This window comes from Cucurbita pepo, chromosome 12, assembly GCF_057944985.1.
Source record: "Cucurbita pepo subsp. pepo isolate OVF chromosome 12, ASM5794498v1, whole genome shotgun sequence".
NCBI classification, from domain to species: domain Eukaryota; kingdom Viridiplantae; phylum Streptophyta; class Magnoliopsida; order Cucurbitales; family Cucurbitaceae; genus Cucurbita; species Cucurbita pepo.
The window spans coordinates 15,467,994-15,484,417 of NC_141809.1; the positions used below are offsets into that span (position 1 = coordinate 15,467,994).

General features: G+C 36.3%; 2 protein-coding genes across 16 annotated transcripts; both read left to right on the forward strand.

Moving 5' to 3' along the window:
* The first annotated feature begins 734 nt into the window (after positions 1 to 734).
* Positions 735 to 9,562, forward strand: LOC111807798 (putative inactive histone-lysine N-methyltransferase SUVR2). Of its 8 annotated transcripts, XM_087129228.1 has the most exons (13): positions 735 to 871; positions 1,093 to 1,182; positions 2,048 to 2,215; positions 2,368 to 2,579; positions 2,669 to 2,701; positions 2,791 to 3,232; positions 3,946 to 4,154; positions 4,359 to 5,207; positions 5,286 to 5,551; positions 6,648 to 6,714; positions 6,867 to 6,917; positions 8,307 to 8,403; positions 9,210 to 9,562. In XM_087129228.1, exons 4-13 carry the CDS (start codon positions 2,397 to 2,399, stop codon positions 9,236 to 9,238), a joined length of 2,226 nt encoding a protein of 741 aa, XP_086985354.1. In that variant the 5' UTR covers positions 735 to 871; positions 1,093 to 1,182; positions 2,048 to 2,215; positions 2,368 to 2,396; the 3' UTR covers positions 9,239 to 9,562. The 8 variants fall into 8 exon arrangements, with proteins under 8 accessions (XP_086985354.1, XP_086985353.1, XP_086985347.1 ...); XM_087129227.1 differs by having other exon boundaries at positions 3,946 to 5,207; positions 8,307 to 8,407; XM_087129221.1 differs by having other exon boundaries at positions 3,946 to 5,207.
* Positions 9,563 to 9,884: 322 nt separating this feature from the next.
* On the forward strand, positions 9,885 to 16,084 carry LOC111806894 (putative inactive histone-lysine N-methyltransferase SUVR2). Of its 8 annotated transcripts, none has more exons than XM_087129233.1 (11): positions 9,885 to 10,021; positions 10,238 to 10,328; positions 10,901 to 11,390; positions 11,479 to 11,511; positions 11,604 to 12,045; positions 12,328 to 13,574; positions 13,844 to 14,109; positions 14,560 to 14,626; positions 14,774 to 14,824; positions 15,228 to 15,313; positions 15,650 to 16,084. In XM_087129233.1, the coding sequence occupies exons 3-11, from the start codon at positions 11,208 to 11,210 to the stop codon at positions 15,675 to 15,677; spliced, it is 2,403 nt and encodes an 800-aa protein (XP_086985359.1). In that variant the 5' UTR covers positions 9,885 to 10,021; positions 10,238 to 10,328; positions 10,901 to 11,207; the 3' UTR covers positions 15,678 to 16,084. The 8 variants fall into 8 exon arrangements, 6 of the variants coding, with proteins under 6 accessions (XP_086985359.1, XP_086985360.1, XP_086985361.1 ...); XM_087129234.1 differs by having other exon boundaries at positions 15,228 to 15,309; XM_087129235.1 differs by having other exon boundaries at positions 12,328 to 12,539; positions 12,744 to 13,574; positions 15,228 to 16,084.
* Positions 16,085 to 16,424: the final 340 nt, after the last annotated feature.

Here is a 16,424-nt window from a genome sequence, read left to right on the forward strand (position 1 = left end):
CTTTCCCCTCCTTTGGTTCATTCGTAATTTTTATTTAATTAATTTATTCATAATTCAAATGCCAAGATTAAAAGGTTGGTACATGTATCTTAAATAGTACGCAATGGATGGAATGATCGTGTTCGAGTAATTACATAAATGGACAAGACTGAGTGTCTTACCCCAACAACACTATTCATATGACTTATTTTGTAGTCGTTGCAAATGATTTGTTCGGAATACATGAAGACATATGAAAGAAAGCGGGTAAATATCATATACAATTAATTTTGTACAAAACAAAACTACGAAATATTTAATATTCATTTATACATATATTAATAAATAATACCAATACTTCGCATATGATCACACGCGTATCTCATTCACAAGTGAGTTATTAATTATTCACGCTAGAGCCTATCATTTAGCGTGCATGAGCGTGACTTTTTGTAACGGAAAACAACCTTACAATTTTCAACTTTGCCATATATGGATTTAAAAATATAATTTTATTCGATAAATTCAATTCATTATTTTTTCCACCGACCGAGAACTCAAACAACAAGATTTCACTCTTTCATTAGCACAAGAAGAACTTAGTTTATGACTAAATTATAAACAAATTATTCATTAGATAATCAAAACATGTTGTAATAATTATATCTATGGACTGAACTGAAGTAATCTATAAATAGATTAAATGTTTAGTTGTCTTGATAATATTGGTAATTTGTAATTATACATATAAAAAAAATTGTTGTAACGTGGTTTAGTCGCTGCGCCTCTCAGCTCTCGCTCCATTTCCGCGCTTACAAAAGCAGGCGCTCCCGTGTGCCCGCCATCAGACGCTGTCAGACAAGAGCCGACTCTCTCATGAATTCTTTCACTGGTCTGTAAAATTCCTCCATTTTATTCTCCCTTTACCTCTCCTGCTTTGTCTCTACCACGGCGCTCATTTTTTCAAATGATTTTCTCCTCTTCCATCTCTATTTCCCGCCTGCTAGATGAACTGCTTTCTTCTTCCATTTCTGTACCACATTTTTCCATTTTCTTGCTTCACTCAACGTGAACCTACTTCTCACTTAAACCCATTATGCATTTGTTTTTCAGCTCTCTCCCCTCTTGGAGTATCGGACAACTTTCGGGTTTCGCGGGCTGAATGATCTTTGAGGTTTTGCCTTCCTCATTTCTGTTTACTTGGTAAATTCTTCGCTTGCGATTCTTTTACTTGTTGGGCTTTAGGGTTTTAATTTCGATTGTAAGATTTCATCGGCAAATTTATGTTTCCCAGTTTAATAGCGCGGTTTTTAGTCACATACCCGTAACGATCAAGATATTCCAGTTAATTTTGCATGCATTCTTGTATTTCATATTCTTTTACTGTTTGGTTGACCACAGCTGCTTTAGACTTGTTTACCCTAGCCAAGAACACAGTGCATCTTTAGCTATTTGCCATTCTTCCTGAAATGTAATTACCGTAGCTGATTTAGACTTTTGAACATTACTATGATATCATGGCCGAGCTTTCCCTCTTTGATTATTTGGGGCCGGGATCCTTATGAAAAAAGTTTTAAATTGGTGGTGGCGATGATCTGAAACTTTGAACTTATGACGAAGCCAAGTTTTGATATAGAATTCCGTTTTTGTTGTGTTTATTTTATTTTATTATTTTCATATTATTTTTGAACAAAAAAGGTTTCTGCTCTTTGTTACCTTAGAGTTATTAGTTGGTATTCTTTTTCTCTTGTTCTTAATTGTGAAAAGTTTCTTGTAGACGTGTTCACTTCTCATGCTTTCGAGAAGCGTTTTGGATATTTGTTTCAATGTTTGAAAACAATGGATAACATGTCATACTGTTTTATTGAATGATCTTGTTACAGTATATTTAGTTCTTTGTCCATATATTGTTGTTCTGCCTGCACTGAGTCAAACATAGAGAAAATTTCAGCTTTAACTTGTAACGTTTGGGGTAGAATATAATTTTTCTTCTTCTCGAGCAACATAAATAAGAATTTCATATTTGGCAATGGAAACTTGCATTGCGCTTGATGTTTCAATATTGCAGATTGGCAGTTCTAGCAAATTTCCAGGAACTATTCGAAGGAGATGTCAGTGATGCATGTGGGTAGGATGGAAGGAAACTTATAAATGCTCTACTGAAGGATGCAATAATTTTCTTTGTGTTCAAGGGCCTTGTTTGCTGTGTGTTTTCATGTTTCATACGGCGTAGCAGGCAAGTCTATGCTCTACGATCAGGGTGGTTCTTTACATTAATTCCTTCAGCTTAGAATGTGCAAATATGCTAATGTATTTGAAAAGTGCTTATAAGACGGGCCTCCCTGACAATCAAGTAAAAAAGTCCTGATGTAATTCTAACAAATGTAGGCACCTTTGTCCTTTGGATTGGAATAAATATGGCACCGAATCCTCGGGTTTTGAAGGCTTTTCGTGCAATGAAGGATATTGGGATCAGTGAAGACAAGACAAAACCCGTCTTAAAGAAACTTCTGAAATTGTATGATAAGAACTGGGAACTTATTGAAGAAGAGAACTATAGAGTTCTTGCAGATTCTATATTTGACGAGGAAGATAGTAAGGTACATTCTACTGCAATTCCTTTAATTGTATCCTTTTCTCTTTATGCGTTGAGTTTTTATTTCTCACATATGTATGCATCATCTTTCAGGCTATAGAGGAAAAGAAATGTCAGAATTCTCAAGTGTGTACTCATTATCTTGCTTGATGTGAAGGTCTTATTTTTACCCTCTTAGTTGTGCTTATACTTGCTGCCTTTGCTTTTGTTAACAGGTGGAAGATTTTGGGGAAGAGGTTCAGGCGCCTGATGAGCCGGAACGCCCTCTGAAAAGGTTGCGCTTAAGAGGCCAAGAAACCCAGGTGGATGGGATGGCTTTAAAAAAGCCCAAATTGGAAGAGGACGTGTTTCCTGAAACATGTCCCAAACAGCAGACGCAGCTAAGTGGGTCTAAGAGATCTGAAACTGATCCAAGTTCTTCTCGTCGTGTAGACAAAGGGAAGGAACCTGTATCACCACATGTGGTTGCACGAGTGAAAAAATCCAGCTTAGAGAGACCATCTGCTGCTGTGCGTATTAAGGAACCAGGGGCTGAGTCAGGTGCCAAAAATTCCAGAGTGAGGGCATCTGGGGCTCAAGCACTACTCAAGCCTAAAGATGAGCCATTTACAGATGATACATTTACAAATGAGATGCCTATTGCTGCGATTCATCCAGGTCAATGGATACTTTCTTTCGATGAGTTTAGCATTATTTGGTTCAAAATTACAGTATAATGTTGTAGGGTAGAACAGAGTTTTTTTTTTCTAATTTGAGGCAAGTATCGGTAATTGATAGTCCAATTAGAGTTTAATTGAAATTAAAATCCATTAAACTGTAATATGTGATAATCAAGGTTAAGAAGCTTTAAAATAAGACATGGGTTTTAGAATATAAAAATTTTCCTTGCTGTGCTTATCTCAGGAAAGGGAGTAAAACATAAGTTAAATATTGGAATACCTAACTTTACGATGCATCATAGTTATTAATGCTCAAATCAAATTGGTTCAAGCCAAGCATTAGAATTCAACATTGAAGTTTAAACTGAAGACAGACATAGTTGTAACAAATGCAAGTTATGGAAAGTGCAGCTATAAAAATAAAATTGTTAATTTTAAGGTATTATGTAAAGATAAAAGAACCAATTGCCTAAACGGTAAAATTTACTAGAAGTGAAAGAATTGAAAAAAAAAAAAAAAAAAAAATTATTGGAGTATGACGATTGCTAAAAATGAATCAATATTTATCAATGTGAAACCCCTATAAGAATGAGGAGATCATTTTGCTAATGCAGGCAATCATGTAAAACGATAGTCTGTGGAATCTTCAACCTGCACGGTATTTCTCAATTCTAACCGCTGGATTGTTTTCCTTTGTGAAAATTTTAACAGATTCTTCAAGAAAAGAAGTTTATTCCATTGCAAATGATTCAGTTAGGAAGCCGGATGGCCAAGTTGCTCAAGCATCACTTCCTTCAGATGGAAGTAACAAAGGTGATGGTACGGAGACCTCATGTAAGAAGATTACAGGCAGTGAGCTGGCAACTGTCACGGAAGAATTACATCCTAACTTAGAGATTGCATCGTCGCCCCTAGGAGAGGTAAAAATTTCTTTGAGCTGCGACTCCGCTTTTGGACGACCAGATTTCCATATGCCTAGTCGTGATGCAGTTATAAAATATATGGAGGAAAAATGTCTGCAGTCATATAAAATCATTGACCCCACGTTTTCTGTTATGAAACTGTTGAGTGACATGTGTGAGTGCTTCTTGGAATTGGGAACTGATTCTCCTGATGAACAACAGGAAGGGTCAATTAGTAGAATTCCACTTCTAGATGTAATGAAGAATTCAGATCCAATATATAATCCAGGGGATGTTGCCAATGAAGGAGATTTGAATCATCTACTCACTTCCGTGAACGAACCAGTCAGTCCTGTCTCTGATAGAGAATTTGCATCACAAGTTCCTAGTATGTTAGAGTCTTCAAGTGTTTCCAATGACCAGGCTATCCATGATGCCTCTCAAAGCAGCAAAGAAATGCCAAATGGTCATTCTGAAGATGTAGCCAGGAAGGAGCTTGATAATCTTGAGGCTGCAAATCCGCACAATTTGATGGTTGTTTCACCGAGTCAACAGGCTACTGATGACTTAAGCTTCTCTCATGATGTGGATGATATAACCAAGGGAGAAGAAAGGGTTCAAATTCCTTGGGTGAATGAAATTAATAAAGAGCATCCACCATTCTTTCACTATATACCTCGCAGTCTAATTTTCCAAAGCGCTTTTGTAAATTTCTCTCTATCTCTGATTGGTAACGATAATTGTTGCGAGTCTTGCTTTGGAAATTGCCTTACATCTTCTGTCCCTTGTGCTTGTGCACGGGAAACTGGGGATAACTATGCATACACGCCAGAAGGTCTGGTTAAGGAAGATGTTTTGGAAGAGTGGATCTCTCTTGCTCGTGACTCTCAAGGAAACCACCAGTTCTATTGCAAGGAATGTCCTCTTGAAAGATCAAAGAATGATGATTGCTTAGAACCGTGCAAAGGGCACCTAGAGAGGAAGCTTATAAAAGAATGTTGGAGTAAATGTGGTTGCAGTAAGCATTGTGGCAATAGAGTGGTGCAGCGAGGAATAACTCGGAAGCTGCAGGTACAGTTTAAATCACACCTTCTGCTCTCTCTCACTTTGGCTATAGCATATATTTGAAAACTATTCTCTCTGTTTCAGGTATTTTTTACTTCGGAAGGAAAAGGATGGGGCCTTCGTACCCTTGAAGACCTACCTAAAGGCTCGTTTGTTTGTGAATATGCCGGAGAAATATTAACCATCTCAGAAATGTATCATAGAAAGGTGCAAAACACCAAAAATGGGCAGCATACTGACCCTGTATTATTAGATGCCTTTTGGAATAAAGAAGAGCCTTTCAAGGAGGAAAAAGCTCTCTGCTTGGATGCCACAAACTTTGGAAATGTTGCCAGATTTATCAACCACAGGTATTTGATTAAACTGAGTAGAGTTTAAGCTTCCTTTAATCTCATACTTCCCCATTGTTGCCCACGTTTCTACTGTTTGATGCTTATTTTACTTTCTGTAACCTTTGCACCAAATTATTTTTGTATTTTTTTTATGCGAATAGTAACCTCTTTTCGCTCCCTTTGTCATTACTCATTATTCTTGAACTCATCGTTTTCCATTTTCATCTTTTCTTTGGCATTATTCTTGAAATCTCCCTCCCACCCTTGGAATTGTAACACTGTGATGAGGGTTTGAAACATGAAAAGATTGTTCCTGTTCGTGATGTTAATGTTTTTGGCTTCGATTATCTCCTTTCTAGCAATCAAGATACAAATTTGTTAGCTATGTATTGTGCTCTAGTATCACTAGATCAATAGCACAGGTCGGATGTGAACTGTTGTTATTCGCGTCCATTGGGAAGTTTTGTGACTATTTGGGTTCAGAAACATATTACAAAAGGTATATGTGTGCGTTGCAAATTCAGAAGGTTTCAGCATTTTATGCTGTCTGAAGATTGCGTTAATGTCATGGCCTTGAAGTGGTAGGGATAAATAGTTGATACAAGGGTCTTTTATATGGAAGTTCCATTTATGAAGAGTCATGGTGCAAAGCAGTAAAAGGCTTTGGAATCACTAAATTTTCATGGCTTAGAAACCTCTTGGAGTTACTCAGGTTGGGGTTTTAAATATCCCATGAATTTTCTGTCCACCAAATGATCTATGATTATGTGTTTGGCCCTAGTTTAGAACCCGATGAACATTTGGAGGTCTGGATATTAAAAGGAATCGTGTATATGTTATGGGTGCCAGAACAGAACATGAATCCTTCTCTTAGTGAAAATTGTATATCAGCTGGTTGAGTGAAAAAAGGTTTCCAGAAGTGCCAATACTGGGTTGAAACATATCTTTTAATCCTTTTTCTTCTTTCTTTTTAGTAAACAATAGTTTTGCTATCCTATTGTATGTATATTTGAAACTGTTGCTGTAACTTATGCAAAAACTTGCTAGGCAGGCGTTTGTACATTTACTGATCTAGTTGTCGGATAATCTAATTTCTCTCTTTTCAAAATTTTAGATGCTTTGATGCAAACTTGGTTGATGCTGCAGTTGAGATAGAGACTCCGGACCATCATAATTATCATGTATTGACTCCCGCAAGTTTACTTTTCTTTATCATTTTTGTATACAGCCGTTCTTTCTCTTCCATAGCATTATCTTATTTATTTTTTTTTTTTTTGGAACAAGAAACGAACTACCATAGTGATCGTCTTATTCAGTTCCTTTCATTTTGCAGCTTGCCTTGTTCACTACAAGAAAAATAGATGCCATGGAAGAGCTAACTTGGGTCAGTGGATATTATTGTATATAAATGTGGTTTTGGGTTATTTTGCATAAATTTTTATGACTTGGTCAACTTTTACCTGTCCTGTCCTTATAACTGAGGCCTTAAGTGGAAGACATCTCAATGAGAGATACCTCAGTGAGGCGATAAACTGCATCTTGGCTGCAAGAGTTTCCGCATTAATTATATTTATGATATCTCTCATTATGATGTGTTCTACTCAGGTTTATGGAAACATTTGTATGCATGTTAAGTTTATAGATGGTAAGGCAATGAGGCAATAGAATGTGTCTTGGATGCAAGAGTTTCTGCATGAGTTATAGGATAATAACCTACCTGTTCTTCCCATTGCTTTCATGGACTTTTTTTAGATTTTTTTCTAAAACGTCAATGAAACAAGAAAATACCAAGAAGCTACAGCACATGGCAAAAATAACATACTACTAGATTTTTTTATTTTTATTTTTATTTTATTTTATTTTATTTTATTTATTTTTTTTTTATAAGAGACAATTTCGTTGATGAGTGAAATTTACAAGAGGGATGTATAATCCATGATGTTTACAAAAGACCTTCCCAATTTGCAATGAGGGAGGTATAACTATAGGAAGTAAAAATATTAGACAGTTTACACCAAGATATAGCTTGGTAAACAACATTGTCGAAAAGTTTTGTGTAGGTCTGTGTCGTTTCTGCAAATATTCTCTGATTTCTTTCTTTCCACATATTCCAAAACCTACTACTAGATTAATAAGCAAAGCACAATCAATTTGCTTGATCTAAAGAACTAAACAAGCCAAAAACCTTTAGCTAGAACTTATTATCACCGACAAGACCTGGCAATACAAACCAAAACTGCACAACAGAGACACTTCGAAACTTAAGACTGCTTGCCGAAAGCTACACAATAAACAATAACCCTTGCTCCATAGAGAACTTTTGCCTTGATTTTTGAATGAGTTGAAGCAGCAACAGAAAGGAAACTGCATGTATCATTAGTATAGCTTCATTAATAGCAACAATGCTAGAGGAGAACCATGTCTTCAAATACCAGCAACAATTCCTAAAATCGAGATCTACAATTACTGAAGCAATTCCATAAGCTTTCCTTTCTTATATACAAACCAGCTAACTCCTAATATGCAACCATTATCCATAGACGATAGACAATTATAAGCAACTACTCTGATTTTCTCCCTGCGGCAATAAAATTGGTGCAGCCGGTAGTATAGTCATTTCCTTTGAACTGTACGTCTTCCTTATGAATGATGAATGCAGTTTTGATTGTGACTAACTGGTGCTTAAAAGTGTTCTTTAGAATTTTTATTACCTTGTAGTGTAATTCCTTGGACTGTTCAAAAGGCCGTTACTGATATTTTGCTTTACTTGTAGGATTATGGCATCGATTTTGATGACCTTGATCACCCTGTTAAGCCTTTTCTCTGTCAATGTGGCAGCAAGTTCTGCAGAAACATGAAACGATCTTCTAGTAGGTTCTTAATTTTCTTTCCCAGCTCTTCCATTCTTGTCTTGATAGAATTGGCTCTCATCCTTGTTTATTATTTCCATGTGAACCTTGCTTCTTAATATTTCCTGATATCTATTTTCGTGAACATATTGAAACTTTTGATACTTCCCTACTTTTTCCATCATTTTGGAGAACTGTAAACTAAAATAAATGTGATATAGTTCCTCCATAAAATCAATATAATTGTCGCATTCAGTAGTTTATCTTTTTTTGTGCCAGTGTTCTGATGAATACATATCTTGAATAGAACGGATTGAACCAACTGATCTTCTTAAACACCAAAATTTTATGGGATCAATTATTGCTTAGATACACCATCAGATCAACCATTGTGGGAATCAACACATTTAAAGATTTTATTGCTAAGCATGTTATGGGTTGATGCTTGATGGTTTATCCATGCTTTTTATGGTGATTAGTTAATGTATACTGCTGGAAGATCCAATATCGTGCAAGTTTATAGTTTGCTGCACAGCGTTGCCTTAAATTATGGAAATTTAGTAGGTCCGTGCACATTCACTGGGGTTCCCTCTTGCGACACATTATTGTCGTGTCTCGTTTTTCTTTTGACACCTAGTTTAATTTTGTTCCATTATTTGGTTTTCTTTTCGTACGATATCATTTAAGATCTCGCATGTATGTCCATGCATATGTGTGTGGCTGATTTGTATGCAAATATACTTGAGCTTGCTTGTAGAGTTATAGTTTCACACTAAATTTGCTGTACTAACATACTTGTTCCGGGCTTTTGTTCTTGTTTTACTTAGGATCTAAATCAGCATCAAGTATGAGATAAGTGGGATTATGGCGCCAGTTTCTGCCTTTTTAGAAAATATTGAAACCACCACAATGAATTTGGTTCAGCTGACTAATGTCCAATCTAGTTTCCAAGACGATCGTTCGGTTTGGGTAGTAAAGCTGAGGATCGACTGCGGATTCACATTATGCCTTTTTTGCTGTTACATTATATGTATTATGACAATGATGTTCATAGATATTTGATATCTGGCCATGTTGTTTAGTGGTGTTGAAAGTTTTGAAGATTGTAGTTGATCTGATCAGGATCTGGTCGCTGTTTTTTTTGGAAAGGGGAATGAAATTTTTGTTTCCTCTCTTGATATCCTGCAATGGCTGATATAATATGGGTACCCATGCACAACATAGGCAAATCCTGAAAAATATGGTATTTTGATTCTGTTAAGATTAGGAAAATTATTATGAAGGGAAAAAATAATAGTTAATATGAGCATAACATTGTTAATAACAATGTTCCTTTGATTTTATTTATTTATTTTGTTTCATATATTTATTTAGTTCACCATGTTGATGATGAAAGTCATATCGACTAATTTAGAGAATGATAATAAAAAAATATTATCTCTTCTTAATATAAATTTTAAAAAATCAATTTTTTTAATAAAAAAAAATGGATTTCCATTTGACGGTAATGGTGAAGATCGAGGTTCAGTAGTAACACCACTCGCTCCACTTCCAGTTCTTACAAAAGCGGGCGGCTTCCATGTTCCCGCCATTGAACGCTGCGAGACAAGAGCAGCCTTTTCTACCAATTCTTTCACTGGTCTGTAAAATTTCTCCATTTTATTCTCCTTGCTTTGTCTCTACCACGGCGATCATTTTCAAATGATTTTCTCCTCCTCCCCCTCTCTCTTTCCCGCCTGCTTGATGAACTGCTTTCTTCTCCCATTTCTGTACCACATTTTCCCATTTTATTGCTTCCCTACCAAACGTGAACCCACAGACTCACTTCAAATCATCCTGCATTTTATTTTTTCAGCTTTCTTCCCTCTTGAGGTATTGGACAACTTTCGGGTTTCGTGGGCCGAATCGATCTTCCAGGTTTTGCCTTCCTCATTTCTGTTTACTTGGTAAGTTCTTCGCCTGTAGTTCTTTTTCTTGTTGGGTTTTAGGGTTTTAATTTCCGTTTCCCAGTTTAATCGCGCGGTTTTTGGCATATACCCGTTTTATGATCAAGAAATTCCGGTTAATTTTGCATGCATTCTTGTATTTCATACTACTTTACTGTCTTGTTGACCATAGCTGATTTCTACTGGTTTTACCTGAGCCAAGAACGCATTGTTATTTTCGTTATCTCCTCAAGAACATAAATGTATGTTTTGCGATATTACATTTAGATGTGATAACTCCATATGCTAACGTTTTGGATATTTGTTTTAATGTTTGAAAACAATGGATAAGATGTCATACTGTTACTTGATCTAAACTAAGTTTTACTGAATAATCTGTATATTTAAATAGTTCTTTGTCCACCTGTTGTTGCTTTGCCTTCACCCAGTCAAACACAAAGAACACTTCAGTTTAACTTGTAAATTTTATGGTGGAAAAGTAGAAAAAAATTTTCTTCTCATTGAGTAACAGAATAAGAATTTCATATATTGCAATGGAAGCTTGCGTTGCGCTTGATGTGTCAATATTGCAGATTGGCAGTTCTAGCAAATTTCCAAGAACTATCTGGAAGGAGATGTGATGGATACGGGTAGGATGGAAGGAAACTTATAAGGGCTCTACTGAAGGACGCAATAACTTTTTTTGTGTGTTCAAGGGCCTTGTTCGCTGTGTGTTTTCATGTTTCATACGGCGTAGCAGGCAAGTCTATGCTCTATGATCAGCTTAGAAAGTGCAAATGGCAAGTGCTCATAAGATGGGCCTCCCTGACAATCAAGTAAAAAGGTCTTGATGTAATTCTAACTAATGTAGGCATTTTTGTCCTTTGGATCGGAATAAATATGGCACCGAATCCTCGGGTTTTGAAGGCTTTTCGTGCAATGAAGGATATTGGGATCAGTGAAGACAAGACAAAACCCGTCTTAAAGAAACTTCTGAAATTGTATGATAAGAACTGGGAACTTATTGAAGAAGAGAGCTATAGAGTTCTTGCGGATGCTATATTTGATGAGGAAGATAGTAAGGTACATTCTACGAAACTCCTTTAATTGTATGTCTTTCTCTTTATGCGTTGAGTTTATATTTCTCACATATGTATGCATCATCTTTCAGGCTATAGAGGAAAAGAAATGTCAGAATTCTCAAGTGTGTACTCATTATCCTGCTTGATGTGAAGGTCTTATTTTGACCCTCTTAGTTGTGCTTATACTTGCTGCCTTTGTTTTTGTTAACGATAGGTGGAAAATTTTGGGGAAGAGGTTCAGGCGCCTGATGAGCCAGAACGCCCTCTGAAAAGGTTGCGCTTAAGAGGCCAAGAAACCCAGGTGGATGGGATGGCTTTAAAAAAGCCCAAATTGGAAGAGGATGTGTTTCCTGAAACATGTCCCAAACAGCAGATGCAGTTAAGTGGGTCTAAGAGATCTGAAACTGATCCAAGTTCTTCTTGTCATGTAGACAAAGGGAAGGAACCTGTATCACCACATGCGGTTGCAAGAGTGAAAAAATCTAGCTTAGAGAGACCATCTGCTGCCTTGCATATTAAGGAACCAGGGGCTGATTCAGGTGCCAAAAATTCCAAAGTGAGGGCATCTGGGGCTCAAGCACTACTCAAGCCTAAAGATGAGCCATTTACAGATGATACATTTACGAATGAATTGCCTATTGCTGTGATTCATCCAGGTCAACATATACTTTCTTTCCATATAGATTTACATTATTTGGTTCAAAATTACAGTATAATGTTGTTGGGTAGAACAGAGTTTTGTTCTAATTTGAGGCAAGCATTGGTAATTGCTAAAAATGAATCGACATTTACTTATATGAAGCCCCTACATGAATGAGAAGATCGTTTTGCTAGTGAAGGCAATCATTTAAAAAGTGATATTCTGTGGAATCTTCAACCTGCACATTATTTCTAAATTCTAACTACTGGATTATTTTGTTTTGTTATAACTTGAACAGGTTCTTCAAGAAAAGAAGTTTATTCCATTCCAAATGATTCAGTTAGGAAGCCGGATGGCCAAGTTGCTCAAGCATCACTTCCTTCAGACGGAAGTAACAAAGGCGATCATACGGAGACCTCATCATGTAAGAGGATAACAGGCAGTGAGCTGGCAACTGTCTCGGAAGAAGTACATCCTAACTTAGAGATTGCATCGTCGCCCCTAGGAGAGGTAAAAATTTCTTTGAGCTGCAACTCCGCTTTTGGACGACCAGATTTCCATATGCCTAGTCGTGATGCAGTTATAAAATATATGGAGGAAAAATGTCTGCAGTCATATAAAATCATTGACCCCACGTTTTCTGTTATGAAACTTTTGAGTGACATGTGTGAGTGCGTCTTGGAATTGGGAACTGATTCTCCTGATGAACAACAGGAAGGTTCAATTAGTAGGATTCCACTTCTAGATGTAATGGAGAATTCAGACCCAATGTATGTTCCAGGGGCTGTTGCCAATGAAGGAGATTTGAATCGTCAACCAGCCAGTACTGTCTCTGATAGAGAACTTGCACCACAAGTTCCTAGTATGTTAGAGTCTTCAAGTGTTTCCAATGACCAGGCTATCCATGATGCCTCTCAAAGCAGCAAAGGAATATCAAAAGGTCATTCTGAAGATGTAGCCGGGAAGGAGTTTGATAATCTTGAGGCTGCAAATCCGCACAATTTGATGGTTATTTCACAGAGTGAACAGGCTACCGATGACTTAAGCTTCTCCCATGATGTGGATGATATAACCAAGGGAGAAGAAAGGGTTCAAGTTCCTTGGGTGAATGAAATTAATAAAGAGCATCCACCATTCTTTCACTACATACCTCGCAGTCTAATTTTCCAAAGCGCTTTTGTAAATTTCTCTCTATCTCTGATTGGTAATGATAATTGTTGCGAGTCTTGCTTTGGAAATTGCCTTACATCTTCTGTCCCTTGTGCTTGTGCACGGGAAACTGGGGATATGTATGCATACACACCTGAAGGTCTTGTTAAGGAAGATTTTTTGGAAGAGTGGATCGTTCTTGCTCGTGACTCTCAAGGAAGCCACCAGTTCTATTGCAAGGAATGTCCTCTTGAAAGATCAAAGAATGATGATTGCTTAGAACCGTGCAAAGGGCACCTAGAGAGGAGGCTTATAAAAGAATGTTGGAGTAAATGTGGTTGCAGTAAGAATTGCGGCAATAGAGTGGTGCAGCGAGGAATAACTTGCAAGTTGCAGGTACAGTTTAATTCGTACCTTCCTCTCTCAAATCCCCTCCCCCCGACAATGTAAATTTAGAATTCAGAACATATGTTCTAAGTCTCTGGTGATATTTACTTTATCAAAGTTAGTTGTTGACATGTACTTATTTGATAACTCGAGGAGTTTCTAACTGCTTTTATGCTTTCAATTTTCCCTTCACTTTCCACATCTGCCTGCATGTAGAATCAGACCATAAACATAACTTTGGCTATTGCATATGTTTGAAAACTCTCTCTCTATTTCAGGTATTTCTTACTTCAGAAGGAAATGGATGGGGCCTTCGAACCCTTGAAGACCTACCTAAAGGCTCTTTTATTTGTGAATATGTTGGAGAAATATTAACTATCTCAGAAATGTGTCATAGAAAGGCGCAAAGCACCAAAAATGGGGAGCATACCGACCCAGTATTATTGGATGCTTTTTGGAATAAAGAAGGACCTTTCCAAGAAGAAAAAGCACTCTGCTTGGATGCAACGAACCTCGGGAATGTAGCTAGATTTATCAACCACAGGTATTTGGTTAAACTTCATAGAGTTTAAGCATCCTTTATCTCATACTTTCCACCTTGTTGCCCACGTTTCTATTTGCTGCTGATGTTACTTTCCATACCCTTTGTACTAGGTTCGTTTTGAAATTTTTATGCCAACTTCAACTTCTTTTTTCTTTTGAAATAATCATTTTCTATTTTCATTTTTCTTTGCCATTACTCTTGAAATCCCCCTTTGATCATTGGAATTTTAACACTGTGATGAGGGTTTGGAAGTTGAAAAGATTGTTCCTGTTTCTAATGTTGTTGATATTGGCTTCGATAAACTCCTTTCTAGTATTCAAGATACAATTAGTTGGCTATATATTGTGCTCTAATATCACTAGATCAATAGCACAGGTGGGATGTGAACTGTGGTTGTTGGCGTCCATTTATTAGGACAATCTAATTTCTGTTTCTCTTCAAATTTATTAGATGCTTTGATGCAAACTTGGTTGATGCTGCAGTTGAGATAGAGACTCCGGAACATCATAGTTATCATGTATTGACTCTCGCAAGTTTTTCCTTTTCTTAATTGTTTTTGTATACAGCCGTTCTTCCTCTACAATAGTGATCATCTTTTTCTCTTTCTGAACAAGAAACGAACTACCATAGTGATCGTCTTATTCGGTTCCTTTCCTTTTTGCAGCTTGCCTTATTCACTACAAGAAAAATAGACGCCATGGAAGAGCTAACTTGGGTCAGTGGGTATTGTTAATATATAATTGTGGTTTGGGTTTATTTGTTTGCATAAATTTTTATGTCTTGGTCAACTTTTATGAGGCCTTAAGTGGAAGATATCATAATGAGAGATACCTCAGGGAGGTGATAAATTGTACTTGGCTGCAAGTGTTCCATCATTAGTTATATTGTGATATCTCTCATTATGATGTGTTCTACTCAGGTTTATGGGCCCATTTTGCATGCATATCAGGTTTATATGCAACGAGGCAATTAACTGTATGTCTTCCTTATGAATGATGATGCAGTTTTGGTCGTGACTAAATTGTGCTTAAAGTGTTCTTTTAGAATTTTTATCACCTTGTGATGTAATTCCTTGGACTGTTCAAAATGCCGTTACTGAAATTTTGCTTTACCTGTAGGATTATGGCATCGATTTTGATGTTAAGCCATTTCTCTGTCAATGTGGCAGCAAATTCTGCAGAAACATGAAACGATCTTCTAGTAGGTTCTTACTTTTCTCTCCCAGCTTTTCCACTCTTATCTTGATAGAATTCGCTCTCATCCTCGTTTATTATTGAATATTTTGTTCTTGAGTTAAATTTATACTTTCCCAACTTTTTCCATCACTTTGTGGAGACTATGAACTAAAATAAATGTGATATAGTTCCTCCATAATTCAAGATGTTTTTGTACAATATCATTCAAGATCTCCCATGTAAGTCCGTGTCTGTGTAGTTGATACATATGCAAATATACTTTATCTAAGCCGATTGACGTTTCCCAGTTTGCTGTACTAACTTTTACGTGTTCTTGTTCTTAACTTACTCGGGATCTAAATCAGCCTCAAGTACAAGATGAAGTGGGATTGATGGCGCCAGTTTCAGTTTTTGATATCATGGCCTTGCTGGTAGAAGTTACTAGGAAATACTGAAACCCCCACAATGAATTTGTTTCAGCTGTCCACTGACCAATTTAGTCTCGTAGTTTCGAAGACACTCGGTCGGTTTGGGTAGTAAAGCTGAGGATCGATTGCAGATTCAAACTATGGTTTTGTTTGCTGTTAGTTTACACGTATTACCACAATGATGTTCATAGATGTTAGATATCTGAGCATGGTTCCTAGTGGTGTTGAAAGTTTTGAAGATTGTAGTGGGAAAGGGGAATGAAGTTTTTGTTTCTTCTCTTGATATCCTGCAATGGCTACTATGGATACCAAAGCAGAACGTACATAAAGGAAAATCCTGAAAGAAAAAAATTTAGTTATTTTTGTTGTTAATATTGTATTTTTTTTTTTTTTTTTTTGTTAATTTTTATTAAAATATATTATTTGACAAACTTATTATCATAGTATTGTTTTATTCCAGTTGGGCAATGTTGTTGAATAAAAATATTATTTGTTTATTTATTTATATATTTATTTATAAAATTTGAATAAATAAATATAATAACTCGAACTAATCTAAAAAAATTTATAGCTTACTTATATTGAGTTTATTATTTTTATCATTATAATTATTTATGGGAAGTGTTTTAAATCACTATTTTTCTTTAAAAAAAAATAATTATTCATTATATTGCAAGAAGAATTCTATTATTTTTCCAGAAGTAGGGACTAT